General features: G+C 45.3%; 1 protein-coding gene across 1 annotated transcript in view; it reads right to left on the bottom strand.

Moving 5' to 3' along the window:
* The window catches only part of PCYOX1L (prenylcysteine oxidase 1 like), a 30,502-nt gene extending 13,671 nt beyond the window's left edge, over positions 1-16,831 (bottom strand). Inside the window, exon 1 of the mRNA XM_069764145.1 lies at positions 16,615-16,831. Coding sequence (XP_069620246.1) covers positions 16,615-16,804 — 190 coding nt within the window. The 5' untranslated portion in view covers positions 16,805-16,831. The remainder of the gene's footprint in view (positions 1-16,614) is intronic.
* Positions 16,832-20,527: the final 3,696 nt, after the last annotated feature.

Raw genomic sequence — 20,527 nt, 5'->3', positions numbered from 1 at the left:
ATGTTGATTGGTTAGTGGTGCCTCTTGCTTAACGGTGTTGTAGTCTCTGGGGCCTTTCAGAAAAGGTGTATATATACTGACACACCATGTGACACTTAGATTGCACACAGGTGGACTTTATTTCACTAAGCATGTGACTTATTAAACTAATTGCTTGCACCAGAAATAAGAAATTATTAGGGGCTTCTTAACAAAAGAGGTGAATACATATGCATGTGAGAATTTTTAGTTATTTGATCCCATAAATTTAATTTATAGCTATATTTTTCTAACTTCACTTCACCAAATTAGACTATTTAGTGCTGATGTATCACACACAAATCGGATTACAAAAATACAGAGCCTTGCAGTAGTATTCGGCTCCCTGGAACTTTTCAACCTTTTCCCACATATCATGCTTCAAACATAAAGATACCAAATGTAAATTTTTGGTAAAGAATCAACAACGAGTGGAACACAATTGTGAAGTTGAACGAAATGTATTGGTTATTTTAAATTTTTGTGGAAATTCAAAAACTGAAAAGTGGGGCGTGCAATATTATTCGGCCCCTTTAACTTAATACTTTGTTGAACCCCCTTTTGCTGCGATTACAGCTGCAAGTCGCTTGGGGTATGTCTCTATCAGTTTTGTACATCGAGAGACTGAAATTCTAGCCCATTCTTCCTTGGCAAACAGCTCGAGCTCACTGAGGTTTGACGGAGATTGTTTGTGAACAGCAGTTTTCAGCTCTTTCCACAGATTCTCGATTGGATTGAGGTCTGGACTTTGACTTGGCCATTCTAACACCTGGATACGTTTATTTGTGAACCATTCCATTGTAGATTTTGCTTTATGTTTGGGATCATTGTCTTGTTGGAAGACAAATCTTTCTCCCAGTCTCAGGTCTTTTGCAGACTCCAACAGGTTTTCTTCAAGAATGGTCCTGTATTTGGCTCCATCCATCTTCCCATCAATTTTAACTATCTTCCCTGTCCCTGCTGAAGAAAAGCAGGCCCAAACCATGATGCTGCATCACGTTTGACAGTGGGGATGGTGTGTTCAGGGTGATGAGCTGTGTTGCCTTTACGCCAAACATATCATTTGGCATTGTTGTCAAAAAGTTCGATTTTGGTTTCATCTGACCAGAGCACCATCTTCCACATGTTTGGTGTGTCTCCCAGGTGGCTTTTTGCAATGACACTGTTGATGGATATCTTTGAGAAATGGCTTTCTTCTTGCCACTCTTCCATAAAGGCCAGATTTGTGCAGTGTACAACTGATTGTTGTCCTATGGACAAACTGTCCCACCTCAGCTGTAGATGTCTGCAGTTCATCCAGAGTGATCATGGGCCTCTTGGCTGCATCTCTGGTCATTCTTCTCCTTGTTTGAGATGAAAGTTTAGAGAAACGGCCGGGTCTTGGTAGATTTGCAGTGGTATGATACTCCTTCCATTTCAATATGGTCGCTTGCACAGTGCTCCTTGGGATGTTTAAAGTTTTGGAAATAATTTTGTATCCAAATACGGCTTTAAACTTCTCCACAACAGTATCACGGATCTGCCTGTTGTGTTCCTTGGTCTCCTTGATGCTCTCTGTGCTTCAATCAGAACCCTGAGACTATCACAGAGCAGGTGCATTTATACGGAGACTTGATTACACACAGGTGGATTATATTTATCATCATTAGGCATTTAGGAAAACATTGGATCATTCAGATATCCACAATGAACTTCTGGAGTGAGTTTGCTGCACTGAAAGTTTTTGATTTTCCACAAAAATTTAAAAAAGCCAATAAATTTCATTCAACTTCACAATTGTGTTCCACTTGTTGTTGATTCTTCACCAAAAATTCACATTTGGTATCTTTACGTTTGAAGCATGATATGTGGGAAAAGGTTGAAAAGTTCCAGGGAGCCGAATACTTTCGCAAGGCACTGTATTTAAACACTGTAGCATGGCTAACGGGTGTGTAGTCGACGGGAGGTATGTGCCACATAAGTGCCTTGTTGCTGTAATGTAGCCCGGAGTATTTCTTTCTTGCACATAACCTTGTATATATATGTGTTTCAGGACCTGTGGTGATGTCAGACCACATGGCTAATCATGTGATGGGTTACTGGGTGTGGTTAGCTCTATATAAGACTGGCTAATGCTTTACACAGCAGATATGTGTGGAGGTGGAACCCTCCTGAGTGTGTCAAGGCTCCAGGACTGAGCCGGAAGGACTGGACACTTGTTTTTTTCTTTCCTGAGCCAAAGGCTATTTCCTTTCTCTTATTTTGCCATGTGGTTTATGATGCAATAAACCCTGTGAACTTTTCAAGGAACGTGCCTCCTGAGTCTCAGCCGTCGCACCTGAGTGAGTGAAATCCCTACAATTGGTGGAGAATGCGGGCAGCGTTCCCAGCGGAGACGTAAGTTTATTTTGAATGTCCTGGGTCAAGTCTGTTGCAAGCCAGCAAGCATTGCCGGAGAAAATGGAGGACCTGCTGAAACACTTGGTCCAGATGCAGTCACAGCAGGAGCAAAGGCAGCAAGAGACCAACAGGCTGTTGATGCAGCAGATACAACAGAGCCAGCAGCAGATACAACAGAGCCAGCAGCAGATACAACAGAGCCAGCAGGAGCAACGGCAGAGCCAGCAGGAGCATAAGCAGCAGATGCAGCTTCTGGCAACCGCCATCCAGGGCAAGGCGAGCAGTAACGGCACTGTTAGACTCGGGGAGCCTAGTGACCCTGGTGAGGGCCACTTTTCCTCTCCACCTGCTCCCGGGAAAGAAGGTCGGAGTGCGGTGCATACATGGTGATGCAAAGGACTACCCTATGGCCAGGGTGGACATTGAAACGGCATGTGGCACTGAGCCCCACATAGTCGGCGTCGTTCAGGACTTGTTGCACCCTATAATTATTGGCCGGGATTTCTGTTTGTTTTGGGATTTGTGGGGAAAAGGTTCTGAGCTCCCTAGCAGGGAACCAGTGAACCCTGGAAGGGTATCGCCACACCCAGAGGCAGACAGGTTTCCTTTTTGTGTTCTGGTTGGGGATGAGGAGGAAGTATCCCCTACATCTGACATTCTGGAGTTAGAGGTTACCGGTGAAAATTTTGGGACTGCCCAACATAGGGACCCCACTCTGAGGGAAGCCTTTAATAATGTCACAGTTATTGATGGGGTGGTACAGGAGCCGGGGGCAGACACAAGATTTCCCCATTTTCTGATGAGGGGGGAGTTGTTGTACCGGGTCACGAAAATAAGGTAGGAGTTGGTAGAGCAGTTGGTAGTGCCGGGTCCGTATAGACGGAAAGTGTTGGACATGGCCCATTCACACATCTTGGGTGGACACCTAGGGGTGGAAAAAACGCAGGAACGGGTTGTGCAGAGGTTCTATTGGCCTGGGTGTCACCGGGAAATAGTGAACTATTGCAGGTCCTGCCCTACATGTCAGCTAACTGCTCCTACTCCTCATTTCCGGAACCCCCTTGTGCCACTGCCCATTATTGAGGTACCGTTCGAGAGAATTGCCATGGACTTGGTCGGTCCCTTAGTTAAATCAGCGCGGGGCCATCAGTATATATTAGTCATCCTGGACTATGCCACACGCTATCCTGAGGCAATTCCCTTGAGAAATTCTTCCTCGAAGAGTATAGCCCGCGAGTTGGTCCATGTCTTTTCCCGGACAGGTCTGCCGAAGGAGATCCTGACTGACCAGGGGACACCTTTCATGAGCAAGGTGATGAGGGAGTTATGCAAAGCCCTGAAAATCTCCCAGTTGAGGACCTCGGTGTACCATCCCCAGTCAGATGGCCTTGTTGAGAGATTTAACAAGACACTGAAGAGCATGCTGAGAAAAGCTATAGAGAAAGACGGTAGAGACTGGGATTGTCTCTTACCCTATTTGATGTTTTCCATTCGTGAAGTTCCACAGGCCTCCACAGGGTTCTCACCATTTGAGCTCCTATATGGCCGACATCCACGAGGACTCCTGGATATAGCCAAGGAAACCTGGGAAGCCGAAGTCACGCCCCACAGAAGCGTCATTGAGCATGTGGCCCTGATGCAGCAGAGGATTGCAAAGGTGATGCCTATCGTGAAAGAACACCTTCTCCAAGCACAAGAAGCTCAGGCCAGGGTCTACAACCGGTCTGCAAGAGTGAGGCAGTTCAATCCGGGAGACTGAGTTCTTGTGTTAGTTCCAACGGTGGAAAGCAAGTTCTTGGCCAAATGGCAAGGGCCATACGAGGTTGTCGAGAAACTTGGTGAGGTAAATTATAAAATTCACCAACCAGGAAGACGGAAACCATTCCAAGTTTACCATGTCAACCTCATCAAGCCATGGCAAGATAGAGAGCCGACAGTAACTCCATCATTGTTAAGCAACCCAGAAGGTGAGGTTGGAGCGGTTACTATAGCAGAGACGCTATCGAAGACCCAGAAACAGCAGTGCCGGGAGTTACTCCAGAAAAACAGGGACCTGTTTTCAGAATTGCCAGGATACACGAAGGTCATAGAGCACGAGGTCCTAACAGAGCCACATGTGCGGGTGAATGTGAAACCTTATCGTATTCCTGAGGCTCGTCGAGAAGTTATCTCCAAGGAAGTGGAGCGTATGTTGAGGCTTGGAGTCATTGAGGAATCCAAGAGCGGTTGGTCGAGCCCAATTGTCCTGGTCCCAAAACCTGATGGAGAGTGGAGGTTTTGCAACGACTATCGGAAGTTGAATGAGGTCTCCAAGTTTGACGCCTATCCCATGCCCCGCGTTGATGAGCTCATCGAAAGGCTTGGGCACGCCAGATATATATCCACCTTGGATTTGACAAAGGGTTTTGGCAGATCCCCATGGCACAGGAAGCCAAGGAGAAGACGGCCTTTCCGACACCTGATGGATGCTTCCAGTATGTCCGGATGCCGTGTGGCCTACAGGGAGCTCCGGTGACCTTCCAGAGGGCTATGGATAGAGTCCTTGCACCCCATAAGGCCTACGCTGCTGCGTACCTAGATGATATCGTCATCTTTAGCCCGGACTGGGAGAGTCATCTGGAGAAAGTCCAAGCGGTGTTTGATGCTATAAGAGAGGCTGGATTTACAATAAACCCAAAGAAGTGTGCCTTGGGTAAAGAAGAAGCTAAGTACCTTGGATACATAGTGGGTCATGGAGAAATAAAACCCCAAATCAGTAAAGTGGAGGCAATTCAAACATGGCCAAAACCAGTTTCCAAGAAGCAAGTTAAAGCCTTCCTGGGAATCGTAGGATATTACAGGAGGTTTATCCCAAACTTCGCCACGATGGCTGCGCCTCTGACTGACCTGCTAAAAGGGACAAAATCCGTAATGGTTAAGTGGTCCGAAGAAACAGAGTCAGCCTTCCAAGAAATGAAAGAGGCTTTGTGTAAGCAACCCGTTCTGATGGTCCCAAACTTCAAGAAAGAGTTTATTCTTCAGACAGATGCCTCAGATGTTGGGGTGGGAGCAGTCCTTTCCCAAGAACTACATGGGGAGGAGCATCCTGTTCTCTATCTGAGTAGGAAGCTGTCCTCGTCTGAAAAGAACTACTCAGTCGTTGAGAAGGAGTGCTTGGCCATAAAATGGGCAGTGGACACATTACGGTACTATCTGCTGGGACGTAAATTTAGACTGATATCCGACCATGCCCCACTTAGGTGGATGAGGGAAACGAAGGGTAGAAATGCTATAGTCACCCGTTGGTTCTTAGCCCTGCAGGACTTCAGTTTCCATGTGGAACATAGGGCCGGAAAGCTGCATGGTAATGCGGATGCCCTATCAAGAATCCCTTGTTTAGTGGGAGAAAGTGCCAAGCCCCACGGCTTTAGGCAGAGGGGGGAGGTATGTAGCATGGCTAACGGGTGTGTAGTCGACGGGAGGTATGTGCCACATAAGTGCCTTGTTGCTGTAATGTAGCCCGGAGTATTTCTTTCTTGCACATAACCTTGTATATATATATGTGTTTCAGGACCTGTGGTGATGTCAGACCACATGGCTAATCATGTGATGGGTTACTGGGTGTGGTTAGCTCTATATAAGACTGGCTAATGCTTTACACAACAGATATGTGTGGAGGTGGAACCCTCCTGAGTGTGTCAAGGCTCCAGGACTGAGCCGGAAGGACTGGACACTTGTTTTTTTCTTTCCTGAGTCAAAGGAACCTAGGTTAACCTAGGTTAATACGATTAATCCCCAATCCCCACAGTTTTAAGCGTACCCTAAAAACTCATTTGTTCAGACTGGCCTACCGCCTCAATGCATTAACCTAACTATCCCTGTGTGGCCTATTTATAAAAAAAAAAAAAAAAATCAGGTTCCTCGCATCATGTTCTCATTCACTTTATGCAGTTAATAGCCCACTGTGTCTGTACTGCTACATACTTAGGCAGTTAACTGGTTCATGCAGCTTTACATGAACACCTGAGCTTTACACTATGGCCGGTCCGAATAACTAAAGCAATTGTTACCATCCACCTCTCGTGTCTCCCCTTTTCCTCATAGTTTGTAAGCTTGCGAGCAGGGCCCTCATTCCTCCTGGTATCTGTTTTGAACTGTATTTCTGTTATGCTGTAATGTCTATTGTCTGTACAAGTCCCCTCTATAATTTGTAAAGCGCTGCGGAATATGTTGGCGCTATATAAATAAAAATTATTATTATTATTATTATTAAAGGCTATTTCCTTTCTGTTATTTTGCCATGTGGTTTATGATGCAATAAACCCTGTGAACTTTTCAAGGAACGTGCCTCCTGAGTCTCAGCCGTCGCACCTGAGTGAGTGAAATCCCTACAACACAGATTGTAACATAACAAAGTAGGCAAAAAGCCAAGCGGCCACTGTAACAGTGATAGTGAGGTGGATGAGAAATTGACTTGCATAACCTGTAAATTTATGCTGTGGGTTATTAAAGCTAACAATGTGAAGAGTAAAATATAAGTTGCAGCATTACAGGTGCTAAAACGTCCATGTGCATTTACCCCAAAAGTTTACATGATATACCGTATTTTTCGGTCTATAAGACACACTTTTTTGCTACAAAAATTTGGAGGAAAATGGGGGCTGCATCTTATAGTCTGGATGTACCTACTGGATGGGGATGTAGGGAAGCGGCAGCAGTGGAGAAGAGGGTCACAGGAGGCAGGAGCCAGCAACTGGCTGCTGCAGCTAACCCCTGTGCCAGCTGTAAAAGAGAAATTAATATTCACTGTTCCCCACGCCCATAGTCACTCCCACCTCTATGCACTGAAGTTGGCACCAAGTGGTGGGAGGGACTGTGGGCGTGGAGGGCAGTGAATATTCATTCTCTTTAGTAGCAGGCACACGTGATTGCGCAGCAGCTGCCGGAAGCTGGCGGCTGCTAACACTGTGCCCGCTATTAAAGAGAAACGAGTGATTGCCCACCCTTTGGGCGTGCGCGGTGGTTACGAACCACGCAATGGGGTGTACCCACACACCAGACTGGCGTATGTGCAGACTAATAGCAAACATAAATACCTGGTGTACCACTCCTGCCACTCCTATCTCGTGTATGAAAAAGCTCTGTAGTTAATACTGTTCGGGTAGAGCTATCCGATAGCGCTATCCATGAAGAAAGTGAACCCATTGCCTGTGCCCAATGTTTGGTCCGTAGACCGCGGCTAGGAGTTAGTCCCGTTTTTGTGTACAATATTTTTTGGCTTTTACAATTGTTTAAAAAGCTTAATAAAATACTTCTTTGTACACACAGTCGACAGTAAACCATTTGTCAACGTTAGGAATAAGTTTACCTTGCTTCTGTGTCTCAAATATTTTGACCCTTAATTGTTGGCTTTTCCTTCCCCTGGAGAAAGCCACATATAACTGCCCATGTAAAAACACTGGGAGAGGTGAATAAATTCCTACACTATCCAAGGACTGTCCCTGAGATTTATTAATGGTCCATGCAAAAGCCAACATGACAGGAAACTGACATCGTCACATCTGGACTGTCAAGTTTTTATCTTTGTAAATCAGGTCAATTCTTGGAATAAGAACTGTCTGACCCTTTGCTTTTCCATTAAAAGCAAAGGCATGAATAACGTTTGCTTTTAAGCTTTTCAAATAAAGCCTTGTGCCATTACAAAGGCCACGCTTTCTGTTAAGATTACGCAGGAGAATAATTACAGCTCCTGGTTTCAGCTTTAGTTCATGAGGAGGCATCCCAGTGGGATTCAAAGAGTTAAAAAACTCTATAGGGTAATCTGTGAGAATCACACCCTCCTCTTTCGCAATTGTGTCGATGGAGTGATATGTTGAGTTTTCACCTTGAACTTGACTAAGAATTTTGTCCTTCAAGGCGTGAACGTCATCATTCAATGGCGTAAGAATTACTTTATTGGCAATTGCTTCTACAGTTGCATCGGTAATCTCAATTGAGTCGCCCAAAATAGCTGGAATTAAATCACCCTCTTCAATAAAAGAATTCGGGATTTCAGTTGTATCTTCTGGTAGACCATATACATTTGACAACTCTCCATTGCCAAGTTTCAGTAACCATGAGTTGTACTCAACTTCGTCCTGAGACGTTCTCATATTCTGTTGTAACTGGAACCGTGAAAACTAATTTCAGGATTTTGAGTTTGAGTATTTAATGGTGGACTGTACAATTTGGGCTCTTTTTCCACCTTCCTCTATTGGTAGGGTTTGACAAAAGTCACCACCATTTATGAAAACTTTTTCACCAAATGGTCTTTTTTTTCCACATATGTCTTGGAACAAATTATCCACAGTGTTCATATTAGGTGAGGTGAGGTTGGCTTAATTTTTTACACTGTGGTCTCATTTGTTGTAATTCCAAGCCCAAACTTGGAATGGTAGGTGCTACAGTTTTGTAGTAATGTAGTCGCCAATCCAGTGGAGGCTACTGAGCAAATAGACTTCTTTTCTGCTTGTAGTGTCTTGTGCAAGCAGTTGTACAAAAATGTCTTCCCACTGCCTCCTGGGCCGTCCAGAAAAAACAGTGTGAGCTAGTGTCGTCTGGCTGCGATGCAGCATTGACTGCTTGCATAATTGCATCGAAAGCTGATTTCTGAGCTTCATTAAGCATAGCTTTCAATTTCTCAGCCTCCTGCTTTATTACAGCATAATTCAGTTGGTCCAGTATTTCATCTGGAACATTTACTGGAGTTGGCAATCCGTAGTCAGCACAGGACTTTTTACTGCTTAAGAGCACTTCATTAATATCACGAAGAGCCAGTTGTTCAGCAATATCTGGAGTATACCGCCTGGTGTAATCCTCCATAAATTCGGTTTTATATTTTTGCCATAATGCCAATGGTTTAGCTGGTTCCCCATATACACAATTTTTAGCAAATTATTCACGAAATTAGTAGGGCATTTGGAAAGCGATTGAATCCATTATACCGTCTTCCCATTGGGAATCGTCTTCCAAAAGATGATCAATGCACGCATTTTTATACGTGTCTCTGTATTAAATTCCTTTTGGGAATTTTTTTGCGCCTTGACCACCTGTCATGCATATAGCACCAGGTTGATCTTCGCCACATGGGCCATGAATCATGTGCTTCATTACTGTCTCATGCAGTTTTGGATTTGCTGTCTCATTTGGGATTTCAACAGAGACCAATTCGTCAATTATTTCATTGTGCCTCGGTTTATCTTCCTCTCCGAGGATTAAGAGCATGTGAGCGTTTGGTAGTCCACGCTTTTGAAATTCTATTACATGCACATAGGCAACTACAGGGCCGAAAATGTGTTTTTTCAAAATCTCGTTAAGCACGGCTTGGAGTTTGATTTTAAATACTCGTGCAACCAAATCTGGTCTGAACTCTGGCCTTTGCCATGGTTCTAAGTTTTCAGTAATTTCTTTCCACTTTGGGTTACAGGTCATCGTAACAGAAAGATCTGGCTTTCCGAATTTTTGGACAATTGTCATGGCGTCTTGGTGATTTTGCTGCATAGCTCTTGGGCTTCCAATGAAAGTGGACAGTAAAATTACTGGTGTCCCAGCTTTTAGCCCTTGGTGGAACGCAGCATTATGGATGTGATCCATAACACCAGCATAACTGTCGATGCGTAATGCCTTTGGATTTTGTTTTATATATTCGATCCTGTCGGATTCAATTTTGACGTAACTGTCAACGATATATTGTTGTGTCAACTTCCCAGCATTTAAAAGGGGATTGAACTCATCACGAATGGCAAGCCTGTATACAAAGTACTGCAACAGGGTGATTTTTTTTCTTGTCTATCTTGATCCACTGGTATGGATGGTAGATGGATGTCACCAATTCCTTGATGTTGCACACTTAGGGCAATTGGAGTTGTCAAATTTATTGTCCATCCACTGTCCCCATATGGGAAAAGTGGATATGACATTGCATCACACTTTCTGTGAAGAAAGCTGATTTGAACAGTTTGGTTTTCACTTTTGAGGTGAACTCTGATATCCCTATTAAATGGGGGTTCACCCATTGTATTTTGATAAATTATAGCTACTTCATTACACCTTGGTGCATTGTAGCGCCTCTGGTCATCATTGTGGATCGCGATTTTCTAATTCAGCAATCCTCTCTTCCTCTATTTCAAATTCCCTCATCATTGTGAAGGTTCTTGCGAGTGGGTTAATTGCTTTCAATTTCTCTCCAAGAGATGATAGCAGTGCTGGGAGGCACTTTTAGTTACAAACGCCTGAGGGGGGGTGACAGGTTCCCTTTAAAGTAATGATGGCCACTCATTTTTCTTTACTTAGCTGTTTTTTTCTTGCCATAGTACAAATTCTAACAGTCTATTCAGTAGGACAATCAGCTGTGTATCCACCAGACTTCTGCTCAACACAACTGATGGTCCCAACCCCATTTATAAGGCAAGAAATCCCACTTATTAAACCTGACAGGGCACACCTGTGAAGTGAAAACCATTTCTGGTGACTACCTCTTGAAGCTCATCAAGGGAATGCCAAGAGTGTGCAAAGCAGTCATCAAAACAAAAGGTGGCTACTTTGAAGAACCTAGAATATTAGACATCATTTCAGTTGTGTCACACTTTTTTGTTAAGTATATAATTCCACATGTGTTAATTTATAGTTTTGATGCCTTCAGTGTGAATTTACAATTTTCATAGTCATGAAAATACAGAAAAACCTTTAAATGAGAAGGTGTGTCCAAACTTTTGCTCTGTACTGTATATACCCCTGCTACCACACATTGGCACGTGAGCTATATACCCCGCTATCACACATCGACCATGATCTATACCCCCGCTATCACACATCGGCACGTGATCTATATACCCCCACTATCACACATCGACCATGATCTATACCCCCGCTATCACACATCGGCACGTGATCTATATACCCCCACTATCACACATCAACCATGATCTATACCCCCGCTATCACACATCGGTACATGATCTATATACCCCGCTATCACACATCGGCACGTGATCTACACTGCTTAAAAAATAAAGGGAACACTTAAACAACAGAATATATCTCCAAGTAAATCAAGCTTCTGTGAAATCAAACCGTCCACTTAGGAAGCCACACTGATTGACAATCAATTTCACATGCTGTTGTGCAAATGGAATGGACGTGGAGGGGGCCGTAGGAGGGCAACAACCCAGCAGCAGGACCACTACCTCAGCCTTTGTGCAAGGAGGAACAGGAGAAGCACTGCCAGAGCCCTGCAAAATGACCTCCAGCAGGCCACAAATGTGTATGTGTCTGCACAACCGGTTAGAAACCGACTCCATGAGGATGGTCTGAGTGCCCGATGTCCACAGATGGGGGTTGTGCTCACAGCCCAACACCGTGCAGGACACTTGGCATTTGCCACAGAACGACAGGATTAGAAATTTGCCACTGGCGCCCTGTGCTCTTCACAGATGAAAGCAGGTTCACACTGAGCACATGTGACAGATGTGACAGAGTCTGGAGACGCTGTGGAGAGCGATCTGCTGCCTGCAACATCCCTCAGCATGACCCCCGCTATCACACATTGGCACGTGATCTATATACCCCCGTTATCACACATTGGCACGTGATCTATATACCCCCGCTATCACACATTGGCACGTGATCTATATACCCCCGTTATCACACATTGGCACGTGATCTATATACCCCCGTTATCACACATTGGCACGTGATCTATATACCCCCGCTATCACACATTGGCACGTGATCTATATACCCGCTATCACATATCGGCATGTGATCTATATACCCCTGCTATCACACATCGGCACGTGATCTATATACCCCTGCTATCACACATCGGCACGTGATCTATATACCCCCGCTATCACGCATCGGCACGTGATCTATATACCCCCGCTATCACACATCGGCACGTGATCTATATACCCCCGCTATCACACATCGGCACGTGATCTATATACCCGCTATCACGCATCGGCACGTGATCTATATACCCGCTATCACACATTGGCACGTGATCTATATACCCCCGCTATCACATATCGGCATGTGATCTATATACCCCTGCTATCACACATCGGCACGTGATCTATATACCCCTGCTATCACACATCGGCACGTGATCTATATACCCCTGCTATCACACATCAGCATGTGATCTATATACCCGCTATCACGCATCGGCACGTGATCTATATACCCCCGCTATCACACATTGGCACGTGATCTATATACCCCCGCTATCACACATCAGCATGTGATCTATATACCCCCGCTATCACACATTGGCACGTGATCTATATACCCCCGCTATCACGCATTGGCACGTGATCTATATACCCCCGCTATCACGCATCGGCACGTGATCTATATACCCGCTATCACACATCAGCACGTGATCTATATACCCCCGCTATCACACATCGGCACGTGATCTATATACCCCCGCTATCACACATCAGCATGTGATCTATATACCCGCTATCACACATCGGCACGTGATCTATATACCCCCGCTATCACACATCAGCATGTGATCTATATACCCGCTATCACACATTGGCACGTGATCTATATACCCCCGCTATCACACATCGGCACGTGATCTATATACCCCCGCTATCACACATCGGCACGTGATCTATATACCCCCGCTATCACACATTGGCACGTGATCTATATACCCCCGCTATCACACATCAGCATGTGATCTATATACCCGCTATCACACATCGGCACGTGATCTATATACCCCCGCTATCACACATCAGCATGTGATCTATATACCCCCGCTATCACACATTGGCACGTGATCTATATACCCGCTATCACACATTGGCACGTGATCTATATACCCCCGCTATCACACATCAGCATGTGATCTATATACCCGCTATCACACATTGGCACGTGATCTATATACCCCCGCTATCACACATCGGCACGTGATCTATATACCCCCGCTATCACACATCAGCATGTGATCTATATACCCGCTATCACACATTGGCACGTGATCTATATACCCCCGCTATCACACATTGGCACGTGATCTATATACCCCCGCTATCACACATCGGCACGTGATCTATATACCCCCGCTATCACACATCAGCATGTGATCTATATACCCGCTATCACACATCGGCACGTGATCTATATACCCCCGCTATCACACATCAGCATGTGATCTATATACCCCCGCTATCACACATTGGCACGTGATCTATATACCCGCTATCACACATTGGCACGTGATCTATATACCCCCGCTATCACACATCAGCATGTGATCTATATACCCGCTATCACACATTGGCACGTGATCTATATACCCCCGCTATCACACATCGGCACGTGATCTATATACCCCCGCTATCACACATCGGCACGTGATCTATATACCCCCGCTATCACACATCAGCATGTGATCTATATACCCGCTATCACACATTGGCACGTGATCTATATACCCCCGTTATCACACATTGGCACGTGATCTATATACCCCCGCTATCACACATTGGCACGTGATCTATATACCCGCTATCACATATCGGCATGTGATCTATATACCCCTGCTATCACACATCGGCACGTGATCTATATACCCCTGCTATCACACATCGGCACGTGATCTATATACCCCCGCTATCACGCATCGGCACGTGATCTATATACCCCCGCTATCACACATCGGCACGTGATCTATATACCCCCGCTATCACACATCGGCACGTGATCTATATACCCGCTATCACGCATCGGCACGTGATCTATATACCCGCTATCACACATTGGCACGTGATCTATATACCCCCGCTATCACATATCGGCATGTGATCTATATACCCCTGCTATCACACATCGGCACGTGATCTATATACCCCTGCTATCACACATCGGCACGTGATCTATATACCCCTGCTATCACACATCAGCATGTGATCTATATACCCGCTATCACGCATCGGCACGTGATCTATATACCCCCGCTATCACACATTGGCACGTGATCTATATACCCCCGCTATCACACATCAGCATGTGATCTATATACCCCCGCTATCACACATTGGCACGTGATCTATATACCCCCGCTATCACGCATTGGCACGTGATCTATATACCCCCGCTATCACGCATCGGCACGTGATCTATATACCCGCTATCACACATCAGCACGTGATCTATATACCCCCGCTATCACACATCGGCACGTGATCTATATACCCCCGCTATCACACATCAGCATGTGATCTATATACCCGCTATCACACATCGGCACGTGATCTATATACCCCCGCTATCACACATCAGCATGTGATCTATATACCCGCTATCACACATTGGCACGTGATCTATATACCCCCGCTATCACACATCGGCACGTGATCTATATACCCCCGCTATCACACATCGGCACGTGATCTATATACCCCCGCTATCACACATTGGCACGTGATCTATATACCCCCGCTATCACACATCAGCATGTGATCTATATACCCGCTATCACACATCGGCACGTGATCTATATACCCCCGCTATCACACATCAGCATGTGATCTATATACCCCCGCTATCACACATTGGCACGTGATCTATATACCCGCTATCACACATTGGCACGTGATCTATATACCCCCGCTATCACACATCAGCATGTGATCTATATACCCGCTATCACACATTGGCACGTGATCTATATACCCCCGCTATCACACATCGGCACGTGATCTATATACCCCCGCTATCACACATCAGCATGTGATCTATATACCCGCTATCACACATTGGCACGTGATCTATATACCCCCGCTATCACACATTGGCACGTGATCTATATACCCCCGCTATCACACATCGGCACGTGATCTATATACCCCCGCTATCACACATCAGCATGTGATCTATATACCCGCTATCACACATCGGCACGTGATCTATATACCCCCGCTATCACACATCAGCATGTGATCTATATACCCCCGCTATCACACATTGGCACGTGATCTATATACCCGCTATCACACATTGGCACGTGATCTATATACCCCCGCTATCACACATCAGCATGTGATCTATATACCCGCTATCACACATTGGCACGTGATCTATATACCCCCGCTATCACACATCGGCACGTGATCTATATACCCCCGCTATCACACATCGGCACGTGATCTATATACCCCCGCTATCACACATCAGCATGTGATCTATATACCCGCTATCACACATTGGCACGTGATCTATATACCCCCGCTATCACACATTGGCACGTGATCTATATACCCCCGCTATCACACATCGGCACGTGATCTATATACCCCCGCTATCACACATCAGCATGTGATCTATATACCCGCTATCACACATCGGCACGTGATCTATATACCCCCGCTATCACACATCAGCATGTGATCTATATACCCCCGCTATCACACATTGGCACGTGATCTATATACCCCCGCTATCACACATCAGCATGTGATCTATATACCCGCTATCACACATCGGCACGTGATCTATATACCCGCTATCACACATTGGCACGTGATCTATATACCCCCGCTATCACACATCAGCATGTGATCTATATACCCGCTATCACACATCGGCACGTGATCTATATACCCCCGCTATCACACATCGGCACGTGATCTATATACCCGCTATCACACATTGGCACGTGATCTATATACCCCCGCTATCACACATCAGCATGTGATCTATATACCCGCTATCACACATCGGCACGTGATCTATATACCCCCGCTATCACACATCAGCATGTGATCTATATACCCCCGCTATCACACATCGGCATGTGATCTATATACCCGCTATCACACATCGGCACGTGATCTATATACCCGCTATCACACATCGGCACGTGATCTATATACCCGCTATCACACATTGGCACGTGATCTATATACCCGCTATCACACATTGGCACGTGATCTATATACCCGCTATCACACATTGGCACGTGATCTATATACCCGCTATCACACACCAGCACATATATATGGGTGTTACACTATGTGCTATTGTTGAGTTACCACATCTGCAGTGACGTCACGCAGCTGTCTGCACATCCCCACTGAGGTGACAGACGGCAGCATAGGGTGCCCAGGTAGACATGGTGCCTGCAGGGGCAGTGCGAGGCTCCACCGTGTGCACCATGCCACCACTGCCCATTACCTATTCTGCTGGGCGGGTCTGGGGGGCTCTGCTGTCCGGCGCATAGCTGGGTGACCACAGCCGTCAGTAGCAGGAGGAGGAGAAGAGCCATGCTGAAGATGCGAGGTGAGAAGAGAACCCCACTGTTCTCCAGCCGGCCACTGGAAGGAGGCTTGGAACGCAAACAGCTCGGTCCCTTCCCAGAGCGCATGCGTGTGGCCGCAGCTCTAGTACAGCGCTGCACAGTGCAGATGTGGCTGAGGCAGTAATGGCGCTCATGTAACGAGGCTGAAGTTGGTTCCTTATTCGTCGGTTTCTTATTCGGCAATTTTTTCTTTTCTGTTTTTTATAAGTTTAACAGCTAAAAATAATCATCACAATAATAACATACAATGCAGTGAGGTGCCCTGATGTGAACACGCTTAAAAACGGCTACAAAAATAATGAAACTGGCACAAAAATGGGTATCAAAGTGGGCACCAAAGAGCGCTGAAGAAAGGGTTAAATGCCTTTGGGCCACTGATCTAACACTGCAGACATATAGAACAGGGCGCCCCGCATCCAAACCAGTTATTTCTAGCCTGGCCCAAATGGGATCTGGGTACCAGAACTGGCATCAAAGTGGGCAGACAGTCAATTCTTGCCATTTTAATAAGTAACTGATGTTTTTAAGGGGTTAAATCCCTTTGGGCCACTGATCTGACACTTAAAATACACAGAAAGTAATGCCCTGCATCAAACCCAGGTCCATTCAGCCTGGCCCAAATGGGTTTTGGGCACCAGAACTGGCATCAAAGTGGGCAAACAGCCCATTTTCTCAGATTTGAATAAGTAACTGATGTTTTTAAGGGGTTAAATGCCTTTGGGCCACTGATCTGACACTTAAAATACACAGAAAGTGATGCCCTGCATCAAACCCAGGTCCATTCAGCCTGGCCCAAATGGGATCTGGGCACCAGAACTGGCATCAAAGTGGGCAAACAGCCCATATTCACAGATTTGAATAAGTAACTGATGTTTTTAAGGGGTTAAATGCCTTTGGGCCACTGATCTGACACTTAAAATACACAGATAGCGATGCCCTGCATCAAACCCAGGTCCATTCAGCCTGGCCCAAATGGGATCTGGGCACCAGAACTGGCATCAAAGTGGGCAAACAGCCCATATTCACAGATTTGAATAAGTAACTGATGTTTTTAAGGGGTTAAATGCCTTTGAGCCACTGATCTGACACTTAAAATACACAGATAGCGATGCCCTGCATCAAACCCAGGTCCATTCAGCCTGGCCCAAATGGGTTCTGGGCACCAGAACTGGCATCAAAGTGGGCAAATAGCCCATTTTCGCAGATTTGAATAAGTAACTGATATTTTTAAGGGGTTAAATGCCTTTGGGCCACTGATTCGACACTTAAAATACACAGAAAGTGATGCCCTGCACCAAACCCAGGTCCCTTCAGCCTGGCCCAAATGGGTTCTGGGCACCAAAACTGGCATCAAAGTGGGCAAACAGCCCATTTTCTCAGATTTGAATGAGTAACTGATGTTTTTAAGGGGTTAAATGCCTTTGAGCCACCGATCTGACATTAAAATACACAGATAGCGATGCCCTGCATCAAACCCAGGTCCATTCAGCCTGGCCCAAATGGGTTTCGGGCACCAAAACTGGCATCAAAGTGGGCAAACAGCCCATTTTCACAGATTTGAATAAGTAACTGATATTTTTAAGGGGTTAAATGCCTTTGGGCCACTGATCTGACACTTAAAATACACAGATAGTGATGCTCTGCACCAAACCCAGGTCACTTCAGCCTGGCCCAAATGGGTTCTGGGCACCAAAACTGGCATCAAAGTGGGCAAACAGCCCATTTTCTCAGATTTGAATAAGTAACTGATGTTTTTAAAGGGTTAAATGCCTTTGGGCCACTGATCTGACACTTAAAATACACAGATAGCGATGCCCTGCATCAAACCCAGGTCAATTCAGCCTGGCCCAAATGGGTTCTGGGCACCAGAACTGGCATCAAAGTGGGCAAATAGCCCATTTTCTCAGATTTGAATAAGTAACTGATATTTTTAAGGGGTTAAATGCCTTTGGGTCACTGATTCGACACTTAAAATACACAGAAAGTGATGCCCTGCACCAAACCCAGGTCCCTTCAGCCTGGCCCAAATGGGTTCTGGGCACCAAAACTGGCATCAAAGTGGGCAAACAGCCCATTTTCTCAGATTTGAATAAGTAACTGATGTTTTTAAGGGGTTAAATGCCTTTGAGCCACTGATCTGACATTAAAATACACAGATAGCGATGCCCTGCATCAAACCCAGGTCAATTCAGCCTGGCCCAAATGGGTTCTGGGCACCAGAACTGGCATCAAAGTGGGCAAATAGCCCATTTTCACAGATTTGAATAAGTAACTGATGTTTTTAAGGAGTTAATTGCCTTAGGGCCACTGATCTGACACTTAAAATACACAGAAAGTGATGCCCTGCATCAAACCCAGGTACATTCAGCCTGGCCCAAATGGGTTTTGGGCACCAGAACTGGCATCAAAGTGGGCAAACAGCCCATTTTCACAGATTTGAATAAGTAACTGATGTTTTTAAGGGGTTAAATGCCTTTGGGCCACTAATACGACACTTAAAATTCACATACAGTGATGCCCTGCATCAAACCCAGGTCCCTTCAGCCTGGCCCAAATGGGTTCTGGGCACCAAAACTGGCATCAAAGTGGGCAAACAGCCCATTTTCTCAGATTTGAATAAGTAACTGATATTTTTAAGGGGTTAAATGCCTTTGGGCCACTATTACGACACTTAAAATTCACAGACAGTAATGCCCTGCATCAAACCCAGGTCCCTTCAGCCTGGCCCAAATAGGTTCTGGGCACCAGAACTGGCATCAAAGTGAGCAAACAGCCCATTTTCACAGATTTGAATAAGTAACTGATGTTTTTAAGGGGTTAAATGCCTTTGGGCCACTGATGTCACTCCACGCTTACATCCCCCATAATGGTTTTGTGGTCCATCACCATTGTCATTATGTCACTTTTATTAGTGTTAAAATGTTGCAGCAATTTTTCATTATATTTAATGAAATTTGCAAAACCTTCTTTTTACAGACTTATACCATTTTTAACGGTCTTTGAAGGCTTGATATATTTTGAATCCTGTAGAATTATACCTTTTCAACTGCACCTGTCAGGAAACAGGAAGAAATTCTGATTACTTCAATTACACATACAGGGCTCTCAGCTGCAGTTTCCTCTGCCTGTCAGCACAAGGGTGGAATTCAAAACCTCTCTTCCTCCCTTCCCCCTGCTATATGGCTGTAATTGAAGACCAGCTGTGCAAGCTCCACTGAGAAATTTTTATGGCTTTGTGCTGTGAAAGCCGTCCTCTCCCTAAACCCCTCATCCCCCCTCCCGCCTGATACTAGCTATAACTGGTACAGCCACATTCAAACCGCATGGGACTTTTTTGTTCTTGAAAATTTATGTACAATGACACAGATCAGGGATTGGGATGTAAAGGTTACATATTCCGAATGTCCACCGAGAAATCTATAACTCACTGAAATCGCTAGTATCTACACCCAAAAAAATGCAAGGCAAGGATTTCTCCTTAAGCGGGTTATACAGTGGGGCAAAAAAGTATTTAGTCAGTCAGCAATAGTGCAAGTTCCACCACTTAAAAAGATGAGAGGCGTCTGTAATTTACATCATAGGTAGACCTCAACTATGGGAGACAAACTGAGAAAAAAAAATCCAGAAAATCACATTGTCTGTTTTTTTAACATTTTATTTGCATATTATGGTGGAAAATAAGTATTTGGTCAGAAACAAAATTTCATCTCAATACTTTGTAATATATCCTTTGTTGGCAATGACAGAGGTCAAACGTTTTCTGTAAGTCTTCACAAGGTTGCCACACAC

This window comes from Ranitomeya imitator, chromosome 4, assembly GCF_032444005.1.
Source record: "Ranitomeya imitator isolate aRanImi1 chromosome 4, aRanImi1.pri, whole genome shotgun sequence".
Classification (NCBI taxonomy): Eukaryota; Metazoa; Chordata; class Amphibia; order Anura; family Dendrobatidae; genus Ranitomeya; species Ranitomeya imitator.
The sequence above is the reverse complement of the archived record's forward strand: the minus strand, read 5'-3'. Positions and strand labels throughout refer to the sequence as shown.